This window comes from Xyrauchen texanus, chromosome 6 (assembly GCF_025860055.1).
Source record: "Xyrauchen texanus isolate HMW12.3.18 chromosome 6, RBS_HiC_50CHRs, whole genome shotgun sequence".
Classification (NCBI taxonomy): domain Eukaryota; kingdom Metazoa; phylum Chordata; class Actinopteri; order Cypriniformes; family Catostomidae; genus Xyrauchen; species Xyrauchen texanus.
Window position 1 is genome coordinate 19716278 of NC_068281.1, and position 19456 is coordinate 19735733.

Consider the following 19456-nt stretch of genomic DNA (forward strand, 5'->3'; position numbering starts at 1 on the left):
GGCAGGGATTTGTAGCCATCCTGGAAGGGAGAGTAGCAATGGTCCAAAACCTGGTCCCCTCGGGTGTTGCATCTGATGTGTTGGAAGTATTTTGGTGCTATTGACTTGAAGTTGGCTTTGTTAAAGTCCCCGGTCACAATGAACGCTGCCTCGTTTCCTGTTCACTTACAGTTCCTTGAGTGCCCGGTCTGTGTCAGCTTGTGGGGGGTATTCACAGCTGTGAGAATTAATCCCCTCAGTAGCCAGAAATGTCAACACAGAAGCATGAGAAATTCCAGATCAGGAGAGCAGAATTGATAGAATATACGTTCCTCTGAACACAAAAGGATTTGTTGATCATAAAACATACACCACCTCCTCTGCTTTTACCTGAGAGGTCTTTCACTCTGTACGCTCATTGCAGTGAGAACCCCATGGGTTCGATGGCTGTCTGGAATCTCCACTGACATCCACGTTTCTGTAAGGCAGATAATGCAGCTGTCCCTCGTCTCTCACTGGAAAGAGATCTGCGCTTTCAGCTCGCAGAGCTTGTTGATCAGAGAATAAACTTGTGCCAGAAGAATGCTGGGTAGAGGGGCTCGATTTTCACGACATCTTAGTCTGACAAGAACGCTGGCTCTCCTTCCCCTATTTCGGCTAAGTTTCCGCGGCTGGGCAGCCCAGACAAAGGGATTGAAAACAGCCAGTTGGCATTGAGCAATTTAAAGTCCGGTTTTCTGTGTGCTATTGAAGAACCGATGTCCAATATGTTTGTCTATCGTAGACATGAAGGCAGACCACATCCAAGACGAAAAACATATTACGAATTGTAGACAAAACAAACAAACAAAATTGCAACGTTGGCTCGTAATTAGGGTAATCTAGGGAATTAATTAACTCCAAAAGTATTTAGACATGCTTTTTTGTATCCTTGGTTTTGAATAACCCACCTTTGCTGTGTTTGGATCAATGAATGTTCAAGTGTGATAAAGCCTGTTCAACATTTTGCTGTTGCCCTAAGGATGATTTATAAGCAGTCAGTAATTTTAATAGTCAGTGTTAAACCTCTAGGCTTGGAATTCCTTCAGTGGTGACTGACAGTCAGTATGCTTGAAATGGCACAATAAACTGTTTTTATGTGTCTATTTTAAAGTAGTTAAAGAAGTACTAAACTAAAACATTTAGTAGGTGACTATTCAGTCTACTATAATATTACAGTGACAAGCATGTGCAGCATGTCCAACTTTTGCTTTTTTTTTCTTACATGAATATCCTGACAAATGAAAAAGCTCATCAATTTGAAGTCATATGTTTGTGAGTTTGAGACACAGTTAAATCTATCCAGGTCCTTTTAGATTGCAGCTGTGTCTCAGCGAGATTACATCATGTTGTGTCTGTCTCCAAAACACATAACTTGAGCTGTCCGATCACCAGGAGGGGAGCAGATTTGGCCTACAAATAGAGAAATCCAAATAAGAAAACATTGGGCGGTTGGTTGTCTTTTGGTCACTTTTGATAATAAAGGGACTTTTCTGGCCAGAATAGGTGGAAACTTGGTGTTTTGGGAGTGAACAGCAGTGAGCCCAGTTCAGAATTAAGAGCTATATTTACAGCATCACAAAGAGAAAAACTCAGGCCAACTCACAATGTGCGCTCTGGGAGAGTGGTGTAACAGGGGGCGGAGAAGGGGGCGTGTCCTTTTCATAGAAATACAAATTTCCTGTACTTGCAATACCAAGAACTTGATACTAAAATACTATATGTCCAAAAACTGTAAAAAGTGTAAATATTGCCTCATTTGCTATATTTGCTACTCTTGAGTGCTGAGTTTTTCAGCTAAAAAAAATATTTTCTCCCTTTCCTCTTTCTCTCTTGTTTCCTTTTTTTTTAAATTTGGTTTAGGTCAGCCAGGGAAACGTCCCAGGCATTGAAAGTGCGTACTTGGCTATGGACACTGAGGAGGGGGTGGAGGTGGTGTGGAATGAAGTGCAGTTTTCAGACAAGAAGGTTTTCAAGTCCTTTGAGGTATGACCGCATTTTTTTCAACATTTATTTATTTTAAGTATAAATATCCTGGGTGGACAGAGTGCAACAAGATTTATTTTGGATTTAGTTGAGATTTGTACTTGCCATGCCAACATTTTAAAATTATGCATTGTATTTGTATGTGTCAGAAAAATATATTTAAAATGTAATTTAACGTTGTTTTACATAAATAAACTATTATATATCATTGGCCAATTTATTGGGTATGGTTGGGCTGTAACGAAATACATGTAACTGCATTAAATAATTAGAATAAAACAATTGTAACTCTATTCAGCCCCTGTTACGTTTTCAAGCACCTGTATTCAGAATATATTTACTTTATAAAAGTCTGGCTATTCTCATCTGATCTCTGTCATTAACAAACCATTTTCGCCCACAGAACTGCTGCTTACTGGATGTTTTTTGTTTTTCACACCATTCTCTTTACACTTTAGAGACTGTTGTGCCTGAAAATGCCAGGAGAGTTGCAGTTACAGAAATACTCAAACCAGCCCATCTGGCACCAACAATCATGCCACAGTTGAATTCACAGAGATACATTTTTTTCCCATTCTGATGGTTGATGTGAAAATGAACTGAAGCCCCTGACCCATATCTGCTTGATTTTATACATTACACTGCTGCCACACGATTGGCTGATTAGATAATTGCATGAATAAGTAGATGTACAGGTGTACCTAAATTGATATATATATATATCAATTTCATGATTTTGACAACATTTGGCAAGCTTAGCTAGATAAAGTTCACTTAGCTAGACCTCGGTAACAAATTTAAAGGGTAACTAAACCAACTTTTTTTAGTTAATGATCTGTAAGAATGGGGCTTTATTAGTACTGGTCATTGAAGTAATTTTTTTGACATTTTTGTATAAAGTGTTTTAATTCTACAATATATGGTGTAAAAACGTCTGAGTGCTGCCCTCTTCAGGTTGAACGCTGGCTACTGCAGTTGAATTTTCCTATTGGCTGTTGCGGTACTTCGTGACGTAAGCGGTGACAGCTGACGTAAGCAGGTTCCAGCTCACCATGCCAGATTCATGTACATGTCGTCTTGCGACCATGTGAGGAATAATAATAACATAGAGTCTGACAGCAGCTGTCAATTAATCCGTCACTACGAGTCTCAGGTGCCCCCCCGCTCAGCCCCGCACTCGGTTCGTTCCCTCTATCCCCGCCAGGGTCTGCCCACTTTTCCAGCATTTTCAAATATTTCTAGTGGGTGGAGTCAGACTCTGAGCAGGTGTTTAGTTACCCTTTAAATCAGCAGAATTCACAACATCAGTATTGTTGTACATTAGCATACATGTTGCTACACCACAAACATCTGTAAATTGTTGTTTTTTTCAATATTGGACAGTCATCATGGTGAAATGGTGCTATTGTAACAAAATACAGAAACAACACTTGAAATGGAAAGCCACACGTTATTTTGTATGTTATGCAGGACAGGATTAAGGAGATGTTTGAGAACCTGATGCAGGTGGAACATCCAAACATTGTGAAGTTTCACAAGTACTGGTTGGATATGAGAGAGAGCAGAGCAAGGGTGAGAAACAAAATGCACCTGATATAAACAAACACCTCAGTGAACTTTACCCCATATACAGACATTCATTTTTCAGTCATGTCTCCTGTCATGCAGGTGATTTTTATCACAGAGTATATGTCATCTGGCAGCCTCAAGCAGTTTTTGAAGAAGACAAAGAAAAACCACAAAACTATGAATGTGAAGGTTAGACATTTCATCAATTATTAAATGAAATTTCCCAGCACACAGAAAAGCTGGAGGACAACACCACCTTCTGGCAGAAATATAATGTTATCTTAAGAAACTTTCTGTTTGTACTTTCTGTGTCTCAGGCGTGGAAGCGTTGGTGCACACAGATCCTGTCTGCGCTCAGGTATGACACTGAATAATCAATATTGTCTCCAAAATGATTGTACTAATCTGCTGTTAAAAGCTAGAAGTGTGTTTTTTCTGAACCATTAGCATCACCAAACGGAATTCCAAAAATAATGATTGCAGATATCAGAATGTATTTTATCATTGAAACACTCATACACTTCAGCTTTAAAATAGACATTTATTATATATATATATATATATATATATATATACACACACACACAGTGGATATAAAAAGTCTACACAAATATATTAATGTTTTCGAATTGCCCAGTAAGAGCCCAGACCTGAATCCTATAGAAAATCTGTGGGGGGACCTAAAGAGGGCCATACACAGGAGATGCCCTAGCAATTTGACAGATCTGGAATTTTTTTGCAAAGAAAAGTGGAAAAATATTCCCAAGTCAAGATGTGGCAAGCTAATAGACTCTTATCCAAGTGTGCTGTAATAAAATCAAAAGGTGCTTCAACTAAGTATTGGCTCAGGGATGTGCACACTTATGCAGTTAAGTTATTCTAAGTTTTAGTTTTTTCTCTGAAATGGGTCACTTTGGTTTTCAGTGGCATTGCATAGGTTGTAATTTTTACATTAAAGGTGCAAAAATTCTGATATGATTTATCGTTTACTTTTTACAACACAAAAACTTGATGGTTTAACAGGGGTGTGTAGACCTTTTATATCCACTGTTTGTGTGTGTGTGTATGTATATATATGTATGTATGTACAGTGGGTACGGAAAGTATTCAGACCCCCTTAAATTTTTCACTCTTTGTTATATTGCATCCATTTGCTAAAATAATTTAAGTTCATTTTTTTTCCTCATTATTGTACACACAGCACCCCATATTGACAGAAAAACACAGAATTGTTGACATTTTTGCACATTTATTAAAAAAGTATTCAGACCCTTTGTTCAGTATTTAGTAGAAGCACCCTTTTGATCTAATACAGCCATGAGTCTTTTTGGGAAAGATGCAACAAGTTTTTCACATCTAGATTTGGGTATCCTCTGCCATTCCTCCTTGCAGATCCTCTCCAGTTCTGTCAGGTTGGATGGTAAACGTTGGTGAACAGCCATTTTCAGGTCTCTCCAGAGATGCTCAATTGGGTTTAAGTCAGGGCTCTGGCTGGGCCATTCAAGAACAGTCACGGAGTTGTTGTGAAGCCACTCCTTCGTTATTTTAGCAGTGTGCTTAGAGTCATTGTCTTGTTGGAAGGTGAACCTTTGGCCCAGTCTGAGGTCCAAAGCACTCTGGAGAAAGTTTTCGTCCATGATATCCCTGTACTTGGCCGCATTCATCTTTCCCTCGATTGCAACCAGTCGTCCTGTCCCTGCAGCTGAAAAACACCCCCACAGCATGATGCTGCCACCACCATGCTTCACTGTTGAGACTGTATTGGACAGGTGATGAGCAGTGCCTGGTTTTCTCCACACATGCCGCTTAGAATTAAGGCCAAAAAGTTCTATCTTGGTCTCATCAGACCAGAGAATCTTATTTATCACCATCTTGGAGTCCTTCAGGTGTTTTTTTAGCAAACTCCATTCGGGCTTTCATGTGTCTTGCACTGAGGAGAGGCTTCCGTCGGGCCACTCTGCCATAAAGCCCCGACTGGTGGATGGCTGCAGTGATGGTTGACTTACTACAACTTTCTCCCATCTCCCGACTGCATCTCTGGAGCTCAGCCACAGTGATCTTTGGGTTCTTCTTTACCTCTCTCACCAAGGCTCTTCTCCCCTGATAGCTCAGTTTGGCCGGACGGCCAGCTCTAGGAAGGGTTCTGGTCATCCCAAACGTCTTCCATTTAAGGATTATGGAGGCCACTGTGCTCTTATGAACCTTAAGGGCAGCAGAAATGTTTTTGTAACCTTGGCCAGATCTGTGCCTTGCCACAATTCTGTCTCTGAGCTCTTCAGGCAGTTCCTTTGACCTCATGATTCTCATTTGCTCTGACATGCACTGTGAGCTGTAAGGTCTTATATAGACAGGTGTGTGGCTTTCCTAATCAAGTCCAGTCAGTATAATCAAACACAGCTGGACTCAATTGAAGGTGTAGAACCATCTCAAGGATGATCAGAAGAAATGGACAGCACCTGAGTTAAATATATGAGTGTCACAGCAAAGGGTCTGAATACTTAGGACCATGTGATATTTCAGTTTTTCTTTTTTAATAAATGTGCAAAAATGTCAACAATTCTGTGTTTTTCTGTCAATATGGGGTGCTGTGTGTACAATAATGAGGAAAAAAAATTTACTTAAATGATTTTAGCAAATGGCTGCAATATAACAAAGAGTGAAAAATTTAAGGGGGTCTGAATACTTTCCGTACCCACTGTATGTGTGTGTACTCATGTTTTATGCTTTCTATCTTTAGTTACCTACATTCATATGATCTGCCCATTATCCATGGTAACCTGACCTGTGACACCATCTTTATCCAACACAATGGGCTCATAAAAATTGGCTCAGGTTTGATAGAGTCTTTTTAATCCTGATGGGGATTGTAAAATGATTTGACACTTGATCATTTCTAACTTCTGTTTTAACAATACTTTTGTCTCTTTTCTTTTGCAGTCTGGCACAGGCTGTTTGTAAATGGTAAGTTAATATATGCCATGTGCACATGAAAGTGATTTATCTCATCAGAAAGAAAAAACAATTTGAAAAGTAATTTATTTCTTTTCCTTCCTCTTGAACAGTGCTTTGTGTATATTGGCCCAAAATCCTTACAATTATGTAATGTATTCCTAGCATTTTTTAATTTTTTTTTTACTTATGACAATCAAAGAGATCAAAAAGAAAATAAGACTTTGCCTCCTCAGAGTATTTCTTTTGGACATAAAAAAGACCATGTGCTCGAGAACTTCTTGAAATATGTTCAATGGCTGCAATTCTTCCATCTACAAAATCTCTGCATTTACAAAGAGTTTATTTAATAATCTTATTTGTCCATCTTATTCCCTTAGTATTTGCTGAGGCTATTCATGGGAATGTGCACCAGCATAGAGATGAAATGCGAAACCAGCACTTTTTTGCTCCAGAGTATGGCCGTAAGTATCGGACACCTATACCATCTTTTATGTTTATCTCTATCAAGGGGGTCTGTGTTGGGACTGAAGGGGTATTGTTTGATCTTTAAATATAAATGTTTTCATTTTACATTTATTAATTTAGCAGATGCTTTTATCCAATGTGACTTATAAATGAGGAGAACAGTAGTAACACAAGTACTGTAATAAAGTTTCAAAATAGTTTAGAGAAGTACCCCAGCAGGGAGGATGAGAGGGTTTTTTTGATTGTTATAAGACGACAGTGCACTAAAGGGATTGGGTCAAGTGCTCACAGAAGAGCTGTGTCTTTAGATGCTTATTGAAGGATGTTAGAGAAACAGCTGCTCTGGTAGAGTTTGGCAGGTCATTCCACCAGTGAGGAACAGTTGAAGTGAAAGACCTGGAAAGTGATTTTTTTGCTTCTTTGAGATGGCACTACGAGGCACTGTTCACCCAAAGAACGCAAACTTCTGGAGGACAGTAGTGAGTGTAGATAAGGGGGTGCAGAGCCAGTGGTTGTTCTGTAAGCAAGCATCAATGCCTTGAACTTAATGCATTTACATTTACATTTATGCATTTGGCAGACGCTTTTATCCAAAGCAACTTACAGTGCACTTATTACAGGGACAATCCCCCCCAGAGCAACCTGGAGTTAAGGGCCTTGCTCAAGGGCCCAACAGTGGCATCTTGGTGGTGTTGGGGCTTGAACCCCCGACCTTCTGGTCAGTAACCCTGAGCCTCAACCACTGAGCCACCACTGCCTCGTGCATGCGTGCAACCATTGGCAGCCAGTGCAGTTTGATGAAGAGATACGTGACGTGCACATTTTGGGCTTGTTAAAGACCAATCACACTGCTGCATTCTGGATCAATTGCAGAGATTTTACTGTATATGCAGGAAGGTCTGCCAGAAGACATTACAGTAGTCCAGGCAGGATAGCACAAGCGTTAAAATAGGGGTTGTGTGGCATGCTCAGATAGGAAGGGCCTGATTTTCCTGATGTTGTACAGAGCAAATCTGCACGATCGGGCAGCCCTTGTGATGTGATCTGTGAAGTTTAACTGATTGTCAAACACAACACCAAGATTTCTGGCTGTCTTGGATGGTGTGATCGTTGATGAGTCTAGTTGAATGGTGAAATCTAGTTGGACACTGAACTGCTGGGCTTGCTTGAATGACAGGTAATGTTCTTTCATCCAACATGAGATGTCTACCAGGCAGGCAAGATGCAGGCTGAGATCCGTGCAGCTACCGTAAGATTGTCACGCTGGAATGAGAGGTAGAGCTGTTTGTCATCAGCGTAGCAATGGTAGGAAAAGCCATGTGCATGAATGACAGATCCCAGATATGACATATATATGGAGAAGTGAAGGGGCCCAAGTACTGAACCCTGGGGTACCCCAGTAGCTAGATGGTGAGACTTAAGGCGGGTGCACATCGTAAGATTTATAATAGTCCTTTACGATTGTTGCTTGTCAGACTGTATGATATGAATGCATTGATATCGCCATGGCACACTTTGCGACGCTATGTCAGACTGAACGATATTCATACTGTCCCAATTGTCCTGATAAGTGAACGTGACTCACGTTATGGGAGTGTTGCGGAATAGAAGCAAAACGGCGCAATTTGTCCACCACGGAGGAGCATTTTATTCTCTCTCTGAAAGTCAGGACATCAGCATTTCCATTCCTCCAATACCACTCCATCACGAGCATAGGCTATCATTTACAAGAAAGATGGATTTTGTCAAATAAGACAGCTTGATCACAAATACAGAAAATGACAGATGTTGAGAATGAACGTGAGTGCGGGAGGAAGCCTACAGTAATAATTAGCTACCACAAGCAAATATTCATTGTGGAAATGAAAAGACTTCTGGCCTGAAAAATTACAAACTTCACCATTCACATTGGAGAAAACAAAAAAGGTAGGTGTAACACAGTTAAAGGATGGGCAAGGAGGAGGCGAGAACCGGCTTGTCAATATAAATAATATTTAATTAAACTCAAAACAAAAACACACAAACATAAACACACACATGACGGACATGCCCGTAATTCTCTCTCTCTCGAACCATCGTCACCGGCCGCCTTTATCCCTTGCGCGCCTCATCAGGCCGATTGGGGACCGGGCGCGTGATATTCTGACCCGGCCCCGCCCCCCTCCGCTCCACAGTAGGTTATAGTACTTAATCTTTCTCCTCTTTTAGATTAGTATCCTATCGGCCACGCAAAGGTTCGAAAATTCATAAAGGCTGATAATGTATTACGCTTGCAAATTCCCTATGGATAATGCACAAACATTCTATAATTTCTATAATTGTATCCAACTCTATTTGCTGATTTTGATTAAAATGTCCCACAAATACTTATCAGTATAAATTGTTTAATCTTTCTATTTTATTTATTTATAAATAAAATTGGAGTGGTGGGAATCTCAACTAAAGAAGTTTACAGAAGTTTAAAGTAAATATATTAAAAAGTAATATAGTAATTAAAATAACGTTGTAAAGAAAATGCATGATAAATGTAAAGAAAAAAAAAAGAGTAAACGCAATCATTTATTTATTTTCGTTTTGTAAGCGCTGTATTTATTTAATTGAGAGAATAATGCTTTCATATTGCTGACGTTTTACACTTTTCGCCAAGTATTTTCTGCTTGTTTATTAAAACATTTTATATAAAATGAAAAGAAGAAAAAACTGGGCACAAATGTTGATATGGTGCAAACACTGAGCAGGTTTCTTTCCAAGTGAATTAGGGTGCGAGAGAGGAGCGGAATATCTCATCTGGCCGTCGTAATGCAGTCACACTATACGGCTATAATGAAAATTTCTGACACTGGCCAAATAAAGGCGGAGGCTGAAGATCATCGCAAAGGCTATTAATTTGGCCGTCTGTGAACATGTCACAATGAATGTTGTAAGATTGCCGATTTTGCCCTGTGACGAGAGAAATCCTTTTGGATTCCCGAAATGTGTCTCAGACAGGAGAATCGTGGCCAAAATCATACAGTATGCACCCGCCTTTAGACACCACTCATCTCCAAGGCCTACCTATGAGATAAGACTCAAACCAGCGGAGCACAGTTCATGTGATGCCCTTTGCCATGAAGGTTGATAGGAGAATCTGGTGGTTTACAGTGTCAAATGCAGCAGACAGATCCAGCAGAATGAGAACAGACAATTTGGATGGAGCTCTTGCCAGTCTCAGAGTTTCAGTATTGGACAGCATGGCATTCTCCATAGTGTTTTATGTTAAACACAAAACAGTATTAAATTAACTTGTAGCAAAGCTAAATTCAAGAAGATCAAGTGTTTTGACACTTAATGATTCATTATACCTTTTCACTGTGGTATAACTAGTGTGGCAGAACGACACACCCCTGAGGGCCGTCTTTCAGCCAGGCTCGCAACGGGAGTGGGCAGGAGATAGGAGGTGTGAAATTTAACAAGCCTTGTTTGGGCAGCAGATGATGTGCACCTGATGTGAATAGAGCCTCATCACCTGCTATGAAAACATAGAGCATGCCTCTCTTCAGGCAATCTCTATCCCCCTCTCTCCCCCTTCCTACACAAAGTCCTGAATCACCACGAGGGCAGCAGATCCACTTCATTTTGGACAATGTTCCCCTTTAGCGCTTTCCTAAGGCCTCTCTAAGGCCTGACGCCACACCTTCTGTGTCTGTCTCTTTATAGTCCCGCTACATTAGATGTTCTGTGTACATCTGGTAAAATGTTTCTTTGAGTCTTTTTTTTCCCCTTTCAGTTGCTGAAGACGACTACGCCATTGATATATTTTCATTTGGGATCTGTGCCTTGGAGGTCAGAAAATTACTTTTAACAAACAAAGCTAGCCAGCAAGATTATTTCCCCTCAGATCACCATTGAAGTAGGACCTCTGTTTTTTTACCTTCAAATTTTTTTATTCCCCATTCACCTTTTAGATGGCAGTATTGGAAATCCAGGCCAATGGAGACACTGCAGTTTCGAAAGAGGCCGTAGATCATGCTGGACAGTCACTTGAGGACCCTCTCATGAGGGTAAAATACTTTAAGTGCACATATTATAACTATACAACTAATACTGCTCAGTTGAACTCTTTTGGTTCAATCAAATGCTTTCTACTTTCTACACCGACAGGAATTTATCCAATCGTGTGTGCTCACAGAAGCTAAGACGAGACCCACAGCTCACGACCTGTTGTTCCATAGAGTATTATTCGAAGTCCACTCCTTAAAATTGCTTTCCGCGCACTGTTTTATCAATAATCAGTGTAAGTGGGACATGGAAGACACCTTCCATACTTCTCAGTGTAATAATACTTTAGTTTGATCTCAGATGTAACCGAAACATTCTGGATGACCCATTCATGCAAAAAGGGAAATTGTTGTTCCTTTGTACTTCCCTTTCTGTGTGGTTTAGGTCTTAGAAACGTTTTCTTTTTCCCCCATAAGATCTCCTTCCTGAGAATTGTGTGGAAGAGAAGACTAAATCTTATGATCCTAATGGCATCATGGCACAGATCAACCATCGAGACCGACCTGGAGTTCATCTGAAGTGCGTTTCTAAAACAGAGTTTGTTTTATTTGATTCTTCCCCACTTTCCACTTAAGTCCTTCGCATTTCGTTTTTTCAAGGTATTCCCACGTTTCTCCCCTGGAGCTGGACAAATTCCTTGAGGATGTAAAGTAAGTAGTGGAGAAGAACAACTGATATTAGGTTAAATCTGTGTTTTAATTTTTTTAAATGCTTTATATATGATACTACAACATTTGTTCTTCTGCTTGTCCAGGAACGGCATATACCCTCTTATGAACTTTGCTTCCCAGCGACCTCATCCTGTCCCCCGCGCACTCTCTTTTTCACAAGAACAGATGGAGACTGTTAAGACCCCAACCCCAGAACCACAGGAGACTGAAACCAGAAAGGTAAGAAACTGATGAGTAGGGAAAGATTTATGTTAAATGAAATAGCAGTAGTCTGATTTGGAAACTGCAGAATAACACCTTCATCTTTGATATTTGTGAGTTCTCCATTGGTAAATGTTTGCTGCCGTTCGAATGGGAACTGGGCCCATATCTGATAATGGAGCAAGGGTCATTATAAAAAAGTTGACTTCTATATAAACATTTCCCAGAATTGATCAATATATCTTGTCTATGTCTGTCTTTTAGCTACCTTCCATCAGTTACAATGTATTTTTAAGACTCTGTACTCAAAAAACTTGGTTTTGTGGTCACCATGCGAGAGTCGGACGTGTAAACGGTGAGCTCTGCGCACTTTGCTAGTTTTTAATTATTTTTATGTCATAAACCGGTGAGATTCGATAGACCCAGATACATATCTTTTCTTCAACATGGCAAACAATTCAAAATCCTCTGGCTCTGGAGATATTAAAAGACACACATGTCTCTGACAAGCCTGCAGACCAGGGACTCATGTCCAACATGTCTGTGATGCTGACAAAAGTTGTAGCTGACTTAAGAGGATCTTGATGTAATACGTTGAAAGATTACTGCGATGGAAACAAATTCATTGAGGGGATGTCAAGAGATCGATTATCTGGAGTCTTCAGAGAGGGAATTAGCTGCTAATCTGCTAGCTACCATGGGGGATTCGCATCGCGTTTTGGAAAAATTTGAAGATCTTGAGAATCGTAGCCGAAGAAACAATGTGTGTTGGAATTCCTGAGCATGAGTAAGGCAGATATGGTGAAATCCCTAGACGAGCTCTTCCCCAGTCTGTGCGACATAACAGGCCATAAGCTGGAAATCGAGCAAGCTCACAGAGTCCCGCTCACATATCCACTGAGGTTCTGGCCAAATTACTGAGATTAAGATCTCGTTGCGCGAGGAGTAAAGGAAAGCTTTCTTGGAAGAACCACAACATTTACTTGTTCCCAGACTTTGTGATTTCGACAAGAAAGAAAATGTGACCGATCCAAGGAATTCAAGAAACTCTTACATTAACAGAAGGTCGCTATGGTACTTAATTCGAAAAGAGAGAAACATGATCGATTCAAGGAATTCAAGAAACTCTCACATCAACAGAGGGTCGCTTTTGTACTTAATTCGAAAAGAGAGAAACATGATGATTCGAGGAATTCAAGAAACTCTTACATCAACAGAAGTTCGCTTTTGCACTGATGATCCTGGCCAAGCTGAGAATAGCTCTTAAGAATGAATAAATATCTACATGCACACAAAAAGTGATGTCTTTAATTAAATTGATGGAAGTCATGGTGTGTTTCTCACGTGCCTCCAAGTGAGCTGTCTCGCTGAACATACACTTGACCATCCAAGGAAGCTGGGCGCATTTTTTTTTCTTTTTGTGCTGGTTCCGCCTAGCAGCTGGAGTTTGTTTTGTTGAATAATTCACCTTGGGGACAGTTGTGGATGAATCTGCTCGTTCTTTGTGCTTATGTCTCCTAATGACTGGAGTTTCTTTTGTGGAGATTTTTTGCAGGACATTGGAAGGATTAGGGCAGTGTTTCCCAACCACTTGCGGCACACTAGTGTGCCATAAAAGATTATAAAATTCCACAAAATAATTTGTTTTAATTATATGTTACCTTATCATTTACAAATATCAGAGACCCCAGTTATTGAACTAATTTAAAATCACCAAGAAAACCTAAACATAAACGAGTCCTTTTATTACTTTCTGCTATCAAAGCAACTGCAAGCTTTTTTCTCTCTTCCAAAACATGTTTTCAATGTTTATTGTGCACACCTCCCGCTTTTTTACGTGGCAAACTCATAAGATCGCCCCTCTGTGACGCTTTCTGCAAATCTTGTCATGTGGAGGGCAATGCGCCACTTGACGCTGGGTTCAGCCTCCAGAATCAAATTAAAACTGCCACGAGAAGTTGTCTGTCTGAGGCAAAGGCAGAAAATCTAATGACAATTGCCTCAGCATCAGTCCCTTGAGGCATTTAATTACGCACAGGCGAGTTTAAGTCGATGCAGACCAGGCGGAAGATTTGAGTTGTCGATTGAGTTCTGTTCAGTAAATTTTTTACGTGTTCTGTTCATATTTTAAACACATTGTGTTGTTCACATGTCTTGTTTTAGTGGCCTCCGCTGTTACTCTGGGGGGGGGGCATTAATCTGCTTTGTGTGGTGAATCTGTTCTCTTCATAAATAATGTATAATCTGCTATTTATGCTCATACTGTAAATTCATGATTAAAAATGAAAATGTGAATGAAAATAAAAGCTATTAAATGTCTTAATATCATTAAAATATGAAAATTAATATGACGGGTAATAGAATATGATGTAGGTTTTACGACCCTGTCGGTCAAAATGATGGACGATGAGAAAGTCTAACGCAAGCACTGTATGTGGCTTGTTGTTTTTTTTAATTTTTTTTGCATAGCCGAATTTCAAACATTACAAGTAAACACGCTACTAAGACGGACAGAAAACATGGACAAGTTCTATAGTTCAATATTGATGATGGTTTGCCTATGTGGGATAGTGGTGTGCCGTAGAAGATTTTAGTCGTAAAAAGTGTGCCGTGTCAGAAAAAAGGTTGTGAAACTCTGGATTAGGGCATCTGTTACACTCATCTGTTACACTCAAAGAAAATTTGTTCGAGGAAACTGAACTTTTTTTTTTTTTTGTGCTGTTCTGCTAGCGGCTGAAGTTTATTTTGTGGAGGATCACACCTACGTGAATCTACAAATTCTTTGTGTTTAAAAATTATTTTCTGTTATGTAATTCTGTCTCAGAAAATTTGTTTAGAAACACTGGACTTGAGCAATCCAATGGCAAAGTTGTCCCAGGGACTCTCGTAGGCGTACATGGACTGTTTGAGTTTAGATGGATAGACGGTGGTTGGCGCTGTTGTGCGTGGGGTTAATGAGCACGTTTTTCTTTTTTCTGTTAATTTGGTTCTGGGGGAAGTTCGGGGTCTGACTGTGGCACTAATGTTGGAATGTGGTCTTAATTTTATTTTTGACACACAATCAATTTTTTTCTAATATGTCAAAATGTCAGATGTTAATATGAGTGGATTGTCTCTCTCTCCATGTGGAATGTAAATGGGTTGGGGCACCCCATAAAAAGATGAAAGGTTATTTCCTTTCTTATACGTAAGATATATGATATAGTGTTTCTTCAAGAAACGTAGGAAGCTGAACATTTTGGGAAGATGTGGGATGGACATGTTTTCTTTAGTGCTGGCTCAAGTAAGAGCAGGGGATTCATTAGATTGATAAGTAAACATCTACAATTCAAATGTCTCAAAAAGATTAAAGATAAATTAGGAAGTGTCATTATTGTTTTAGCAGAAATTCAGGGGCAAAGACTGATTTTGGCTAATATTTACGCACCTAATGCTGATGATCAGGGCTTTTTAATAGATCTTGAAGGGATGTTGCAAGCTGCTGGCACCCCTCATGATATAATATTGGGAGGAGACTTGAATGTTTTGATGGACTCAGTCATTGATCATAGTCAAGCAAAAGTGTGTAAGCCCCCTAGAGCAACATTGACACTTCACAGGATGTGTAAAATTTTGTTCTTACAGATATTTGGAGACTTTTGAATCCATCTGGTAGGGACTATACATTTTATTAATTAGTCCATAAGACTTATTCTAGAATAGATATATATATATATCTATATAGATATATATATATAAGTCCCACATTTAATCTTTTGTTGATTGCTCAATTGGAAAAATCTTAGTCTCAGATCACACCCTGGTGAGTTCAGAGGTGTTGCCACATACAGAGAAAAAGAAATCATATAGTTGGCGCTTTAATGTATCCTTTTTGCAAAAAACTGATTTCCAACAAATGATAAAGTCTGAAATCAATTATATGGAGACCAACTGGTCCTTAGTATCCTCTGATGCATGTCTTGGGAGGCACTTAAAGCGGTTCTTAGGGGTCGGATCATACAGTACGCCTCATTCTTCATCAAAAAATCCAAAGCACGAGCACTCGTGGAGTTGAAAGAGAATATTAAAAGTACAGAGACAGAACTGAAGTGCCGAATGTCATCTGATGGCCTCAGAGAATTGACCCGATTGAAATACAGATATAATACTATTTTGTCGCAGAAAGTGGAGTTTTGGCTATTCAGGTAAGACAGTCATACTTTGAGTCTGGGGACAAAGCAGGGATGCCTTTGGCTATAAAGCAGAGAGAGTCTTTTTCTACCATTCCCTCAGTTAAACTGCTGGTGGTGTTAATAGAGGGGATCAAGTATTGATTCTGTTTGTATATGTTTTGCTATTATTTGTTTAATATATGACTCAATAAAAAAATGTTAATCACAAAAAAAATAAACTTTTTTTGTTTGATTTGCAACATATATATTGAATGTTTGTGGGGAAACATTCCATATAGCCAGATATATACACTCATAGGAATGTGTTATATATGTTTCAAAAACGATTTATAATTTTTTTGTTTGTGGTTTTGTAATCCTGTAATGTTTCCATATAGGTTGTCCAGATCCACTGTAATTTGGAAGCAAATGAAGAAGGCACAAGAAGTCATGTGAGTGTTATCTTGTGTAGCTTGTAGTTTTCACCTTAAAGCTGTAAAATGTTTCCATCATCTATCCTTTCTTTCTCTGTAGCTCTCTCTTTTTTTAAAGATGGATGACCGGCTTCATCGCCAACTTAGCTGTGATGTTATACCATGTGAGTAAATGTCCACATGCACAAATGTGTTCTTGGCACATTTATTCTGTTCTAAAGATTAAAATTAAATTGTTATTATGCGTGTGTGTGGGCGCGTGTGTGGGCGCGTGTGTGTGCGCGTGTGTGTGTGCGTGTGTGTGAATATTTAGCAGTAAACCTGAAATATATTGGTTATATTTTGAATCAACTATACTTTAATAGTTTTTATATACATTTTTGGTTTGCTTTTGTAATTTGCAACTCTTCATGGGATGTAGTTCATTCTTCCATAAAAGACGTTAAGTGCATTTGAAGTCTTGTACCTTTGCATTTACAGTATTTTCAAATACTTCTTTGCTCAAGCCATCAGCAAACCATTTAGTGAACATACGTGTGTGTAAATAGCTAAAAAGTCAATTTAATTTTTTTCAGCTGACAGTTCCAAAGATTTGGCTAGTGAGTTGGTTCACCATGCTTTCATTAGTGAGGTAACTACAGAATCTTACAGCCAACAGATTTCATAATGGTTAATTGTTGTTTGATGTTTTTTGTCTAGGAAAAGTTACCATCGAATAGACTTTTTTTGTTTTGCTGTATGTCTCAACAGGACTGATTATCTTGTTTTTCTGTCATGCAGGAAGACTGTGAGAAGTTGGCATGTTTTCTTGAGGGTGCATTATGTATGCACTGGTCAGGGACATCCAACTCCCCTACTGCCATGACTGTGATGTACTAAACCCAGCTGGTCTGAACCATCCCATAATACACAAACAGAGCATGCAGATTGGACCAAGGCCAGAGAAAAAGAGAAAGAGAGAGCGTGAAATCCAGACTGATTAATCTGAATGAGACCAAAAATGCAATGGTAGAAAGCTCTCATCAAACCACATGGTACATGCACAAACTCCAAAGAGCTCAAAATGTTGAAATGGAAGGTCAAATTGCTGTCATTTCACAATGACGAAGAAATCACCTTTTTTGCCAGACTTTTAGGATTATTTTTTCCCCAAAACAGAGTTTAATGGATTTTTATATATATATAAATATATATATATACATCCTTCCCATTTATCCTGCCTATAACATAATCCTCCAAAAGATATCTGGCAGGGGCAAAATCCCACAGAAACAATTTTAGGATGGCTTTGGGAACCTCGGAGAGGAGGCTAAATGTCCAAGCAATAATTCCTGTCAGTCAACACTACTGGAGTCTTGTCTTCAGTTCTTTGTGTTTCAGACATATATATATTATTTATTATTTTATGAAACTATGAATACATGGTTTTGGTATAGAAATGCATTTAAAACTCCAAGCAAGGAAATTTGTAAAAGATGTGTAATTTCTATGTTATGTAATTCTATGCATTTTATGGGCTGACAGTGAGCAAATTAATGTACAGCACTATGGCAAAAGTGCTCTTGGCAACTCTTGTATTATTTCAACACTCTCCGTTTCAGATCTTAAACTTCATTTCTTTATTTTAACCAGGACTAGCTATTTCAAAGGCTAAAATGTCTCATTGAGAAATGAATGTGTTTAGAATTGCTCCTTAGATTTTGTTGCATATATAATATCCCAAATGCATTTTCCATGCAGACGGTGATTGACTTTGCAAATATTAATAAACGGTGGCAATAACGGTATCCCAGAATAGTGTGAGCTGCAGTTTGTATCTGGTGTTTTCTCAGTTTTAAGCAATAAAAATCAGAAGAGCACTTCATCCAGATATTTTACACCAAGAATGAGGTTGAACCAATGAGTGCCTCTCCAAACTTAATAAAACAATTGCATTTATTCATTTAGCAGACATTTTTAAACAAAGTGACCTACAAATGTGGAAAATACAAGCACAAGCAATTAATCTTAAGAAGCTCACACCCAGGGGGCCTATTCATCCAACGTCTGAGTTTATCAGTGTTGATATGGCATTTGCCTTTTACGTTAATGTGAATATGTGCTGATAATCGATCAGTGGACTGCTCAGAGATGTTTAACATATATGGGCCCAGTTTACTTTTTATCTGTCCTTAGTCTTTGATATTGTTTCAGTATACTTTTTGATGTGGTAAGCCTCATGCCATTTATGCACACCAAATACACAGTTCTAGAGTAAACTGACCAGTGACCTTGAAGTAATTAGAAGTAAAACCGGTGTAATCTTTGAAGGGCTGTTGTTCTGTCATTTTATCAGTACGTGTATATTTTGTCACATATAAATGATTTACACACTGCATATATATTCTATGTGAAAACTGATCCATATCAAGGCTAAAGATGTCCTGGTTGCAATGCTGGCAACAGCGATTTTGCTTTCTAAGGAAGAGTGGGTATTTAATTGCAGCTACAACATTCTGTATTTGATTGACACTTGCATATTTGAAACAGTATTCATAATATCGATTTAAGGGATGCATTTAAGTACTGTACTTTCCAATGGCTTTGACTTCACAATATCTCTTTAAAAGAAATACATGCATGTCAGAAAAAGAATGCTTTAGAGAATTTGTTCATTTTGTTTATTGGCATGATTGTGTGGTGGATGTATTGCACCTTTGTAATCTCAGAAATCTTTCAATTGTCATTGAAAAATACAGTCCCCATCCACACAGTGTTATTAAGAGACACAGATGTCTTTGCAGTGTAATGATAGAGATATGAATGTACAGTCAATAACTCTTAAAATTTACTCTTTCTAATTTCTGATGCCCTTTATCATCTAAATCCAAGCATTAACTGGATTTATGCTTTGGGAATTTTTTTTTTTTTTTAATTGTATACTGTGACATGAAATACTATAACATTAAAATACGTAATTAATACTTTAATA

The 19456-nt window shown here is 38.8% G+C and overlaps 1 protein-coding gene across 3 annotated transcripts in view; it reads left to right on the forward strand.

Moving 5' to 3' along the window:
- The window catches only part of LOC127645405 (nuclear receptor-binding protein 2-like), a 59417-nt gene extending 39999 nt beyond the window's left edge, over positions 1–19418 (forward strand). The window contains exons 2-18 of one of the 3 annotated variants that reach the window (XM_052129014.1): positions 1882–2004; positions 3475–3576; positions 3673–3762; positions 3891–3931; positions 6311–6405; positions 6511–6534; positions 6903–6986; positions 10757–10812; positions 10935–11030; positions 11131–11263; positions 11445–11547; positions 11628–11678; positions 11783–11918; positions 16450–16503; positions 16586–16649; positions 17061–17116; positions 17266–19418. In XM_052129014.1, coding sequence (XP_051984974.1) covers positions 1882–2004; positions 3475–3576; positions 3673–3762; positions 3891–3931; positions 6311–6405; positions 6511–6534; positions 6903–6986; positions 10757–10812; positions 10935–11030; positions 11131–11263; positions 11445–11547; positions 11628–11678; positions 11783–11918; positions 16450–16503; positions 16586–16649; positions 17061–17116; positions 17266–17364 — 1407 coding nt within the window. In that variant the 3' untranslated portion in view covers positions 17365–19418. Of the gene's footprint in view, positions 1–1881; positions 2005–2407; positions 3577–3672; positions 3763–3890; positions 3932–6310; positions 6406–6510; positions 6535–6902; positions 6987–10756; positions 10813–10934; positions 11031–11130; positions 11264–11444; positions 11548–11627; positions 11679–11782; positions 11919–16449; positions 16504–16585; positions 16650–17060; positions 17117–17265 lie in introns of those variants that run through there. The other 2 variants (XM_052129015.1, XM_052129016.1) reach the window with 2 other exon arrangements.
- The last annotated feature ends 38 nt before the right edge of the window (positions 19419–19456 follow it).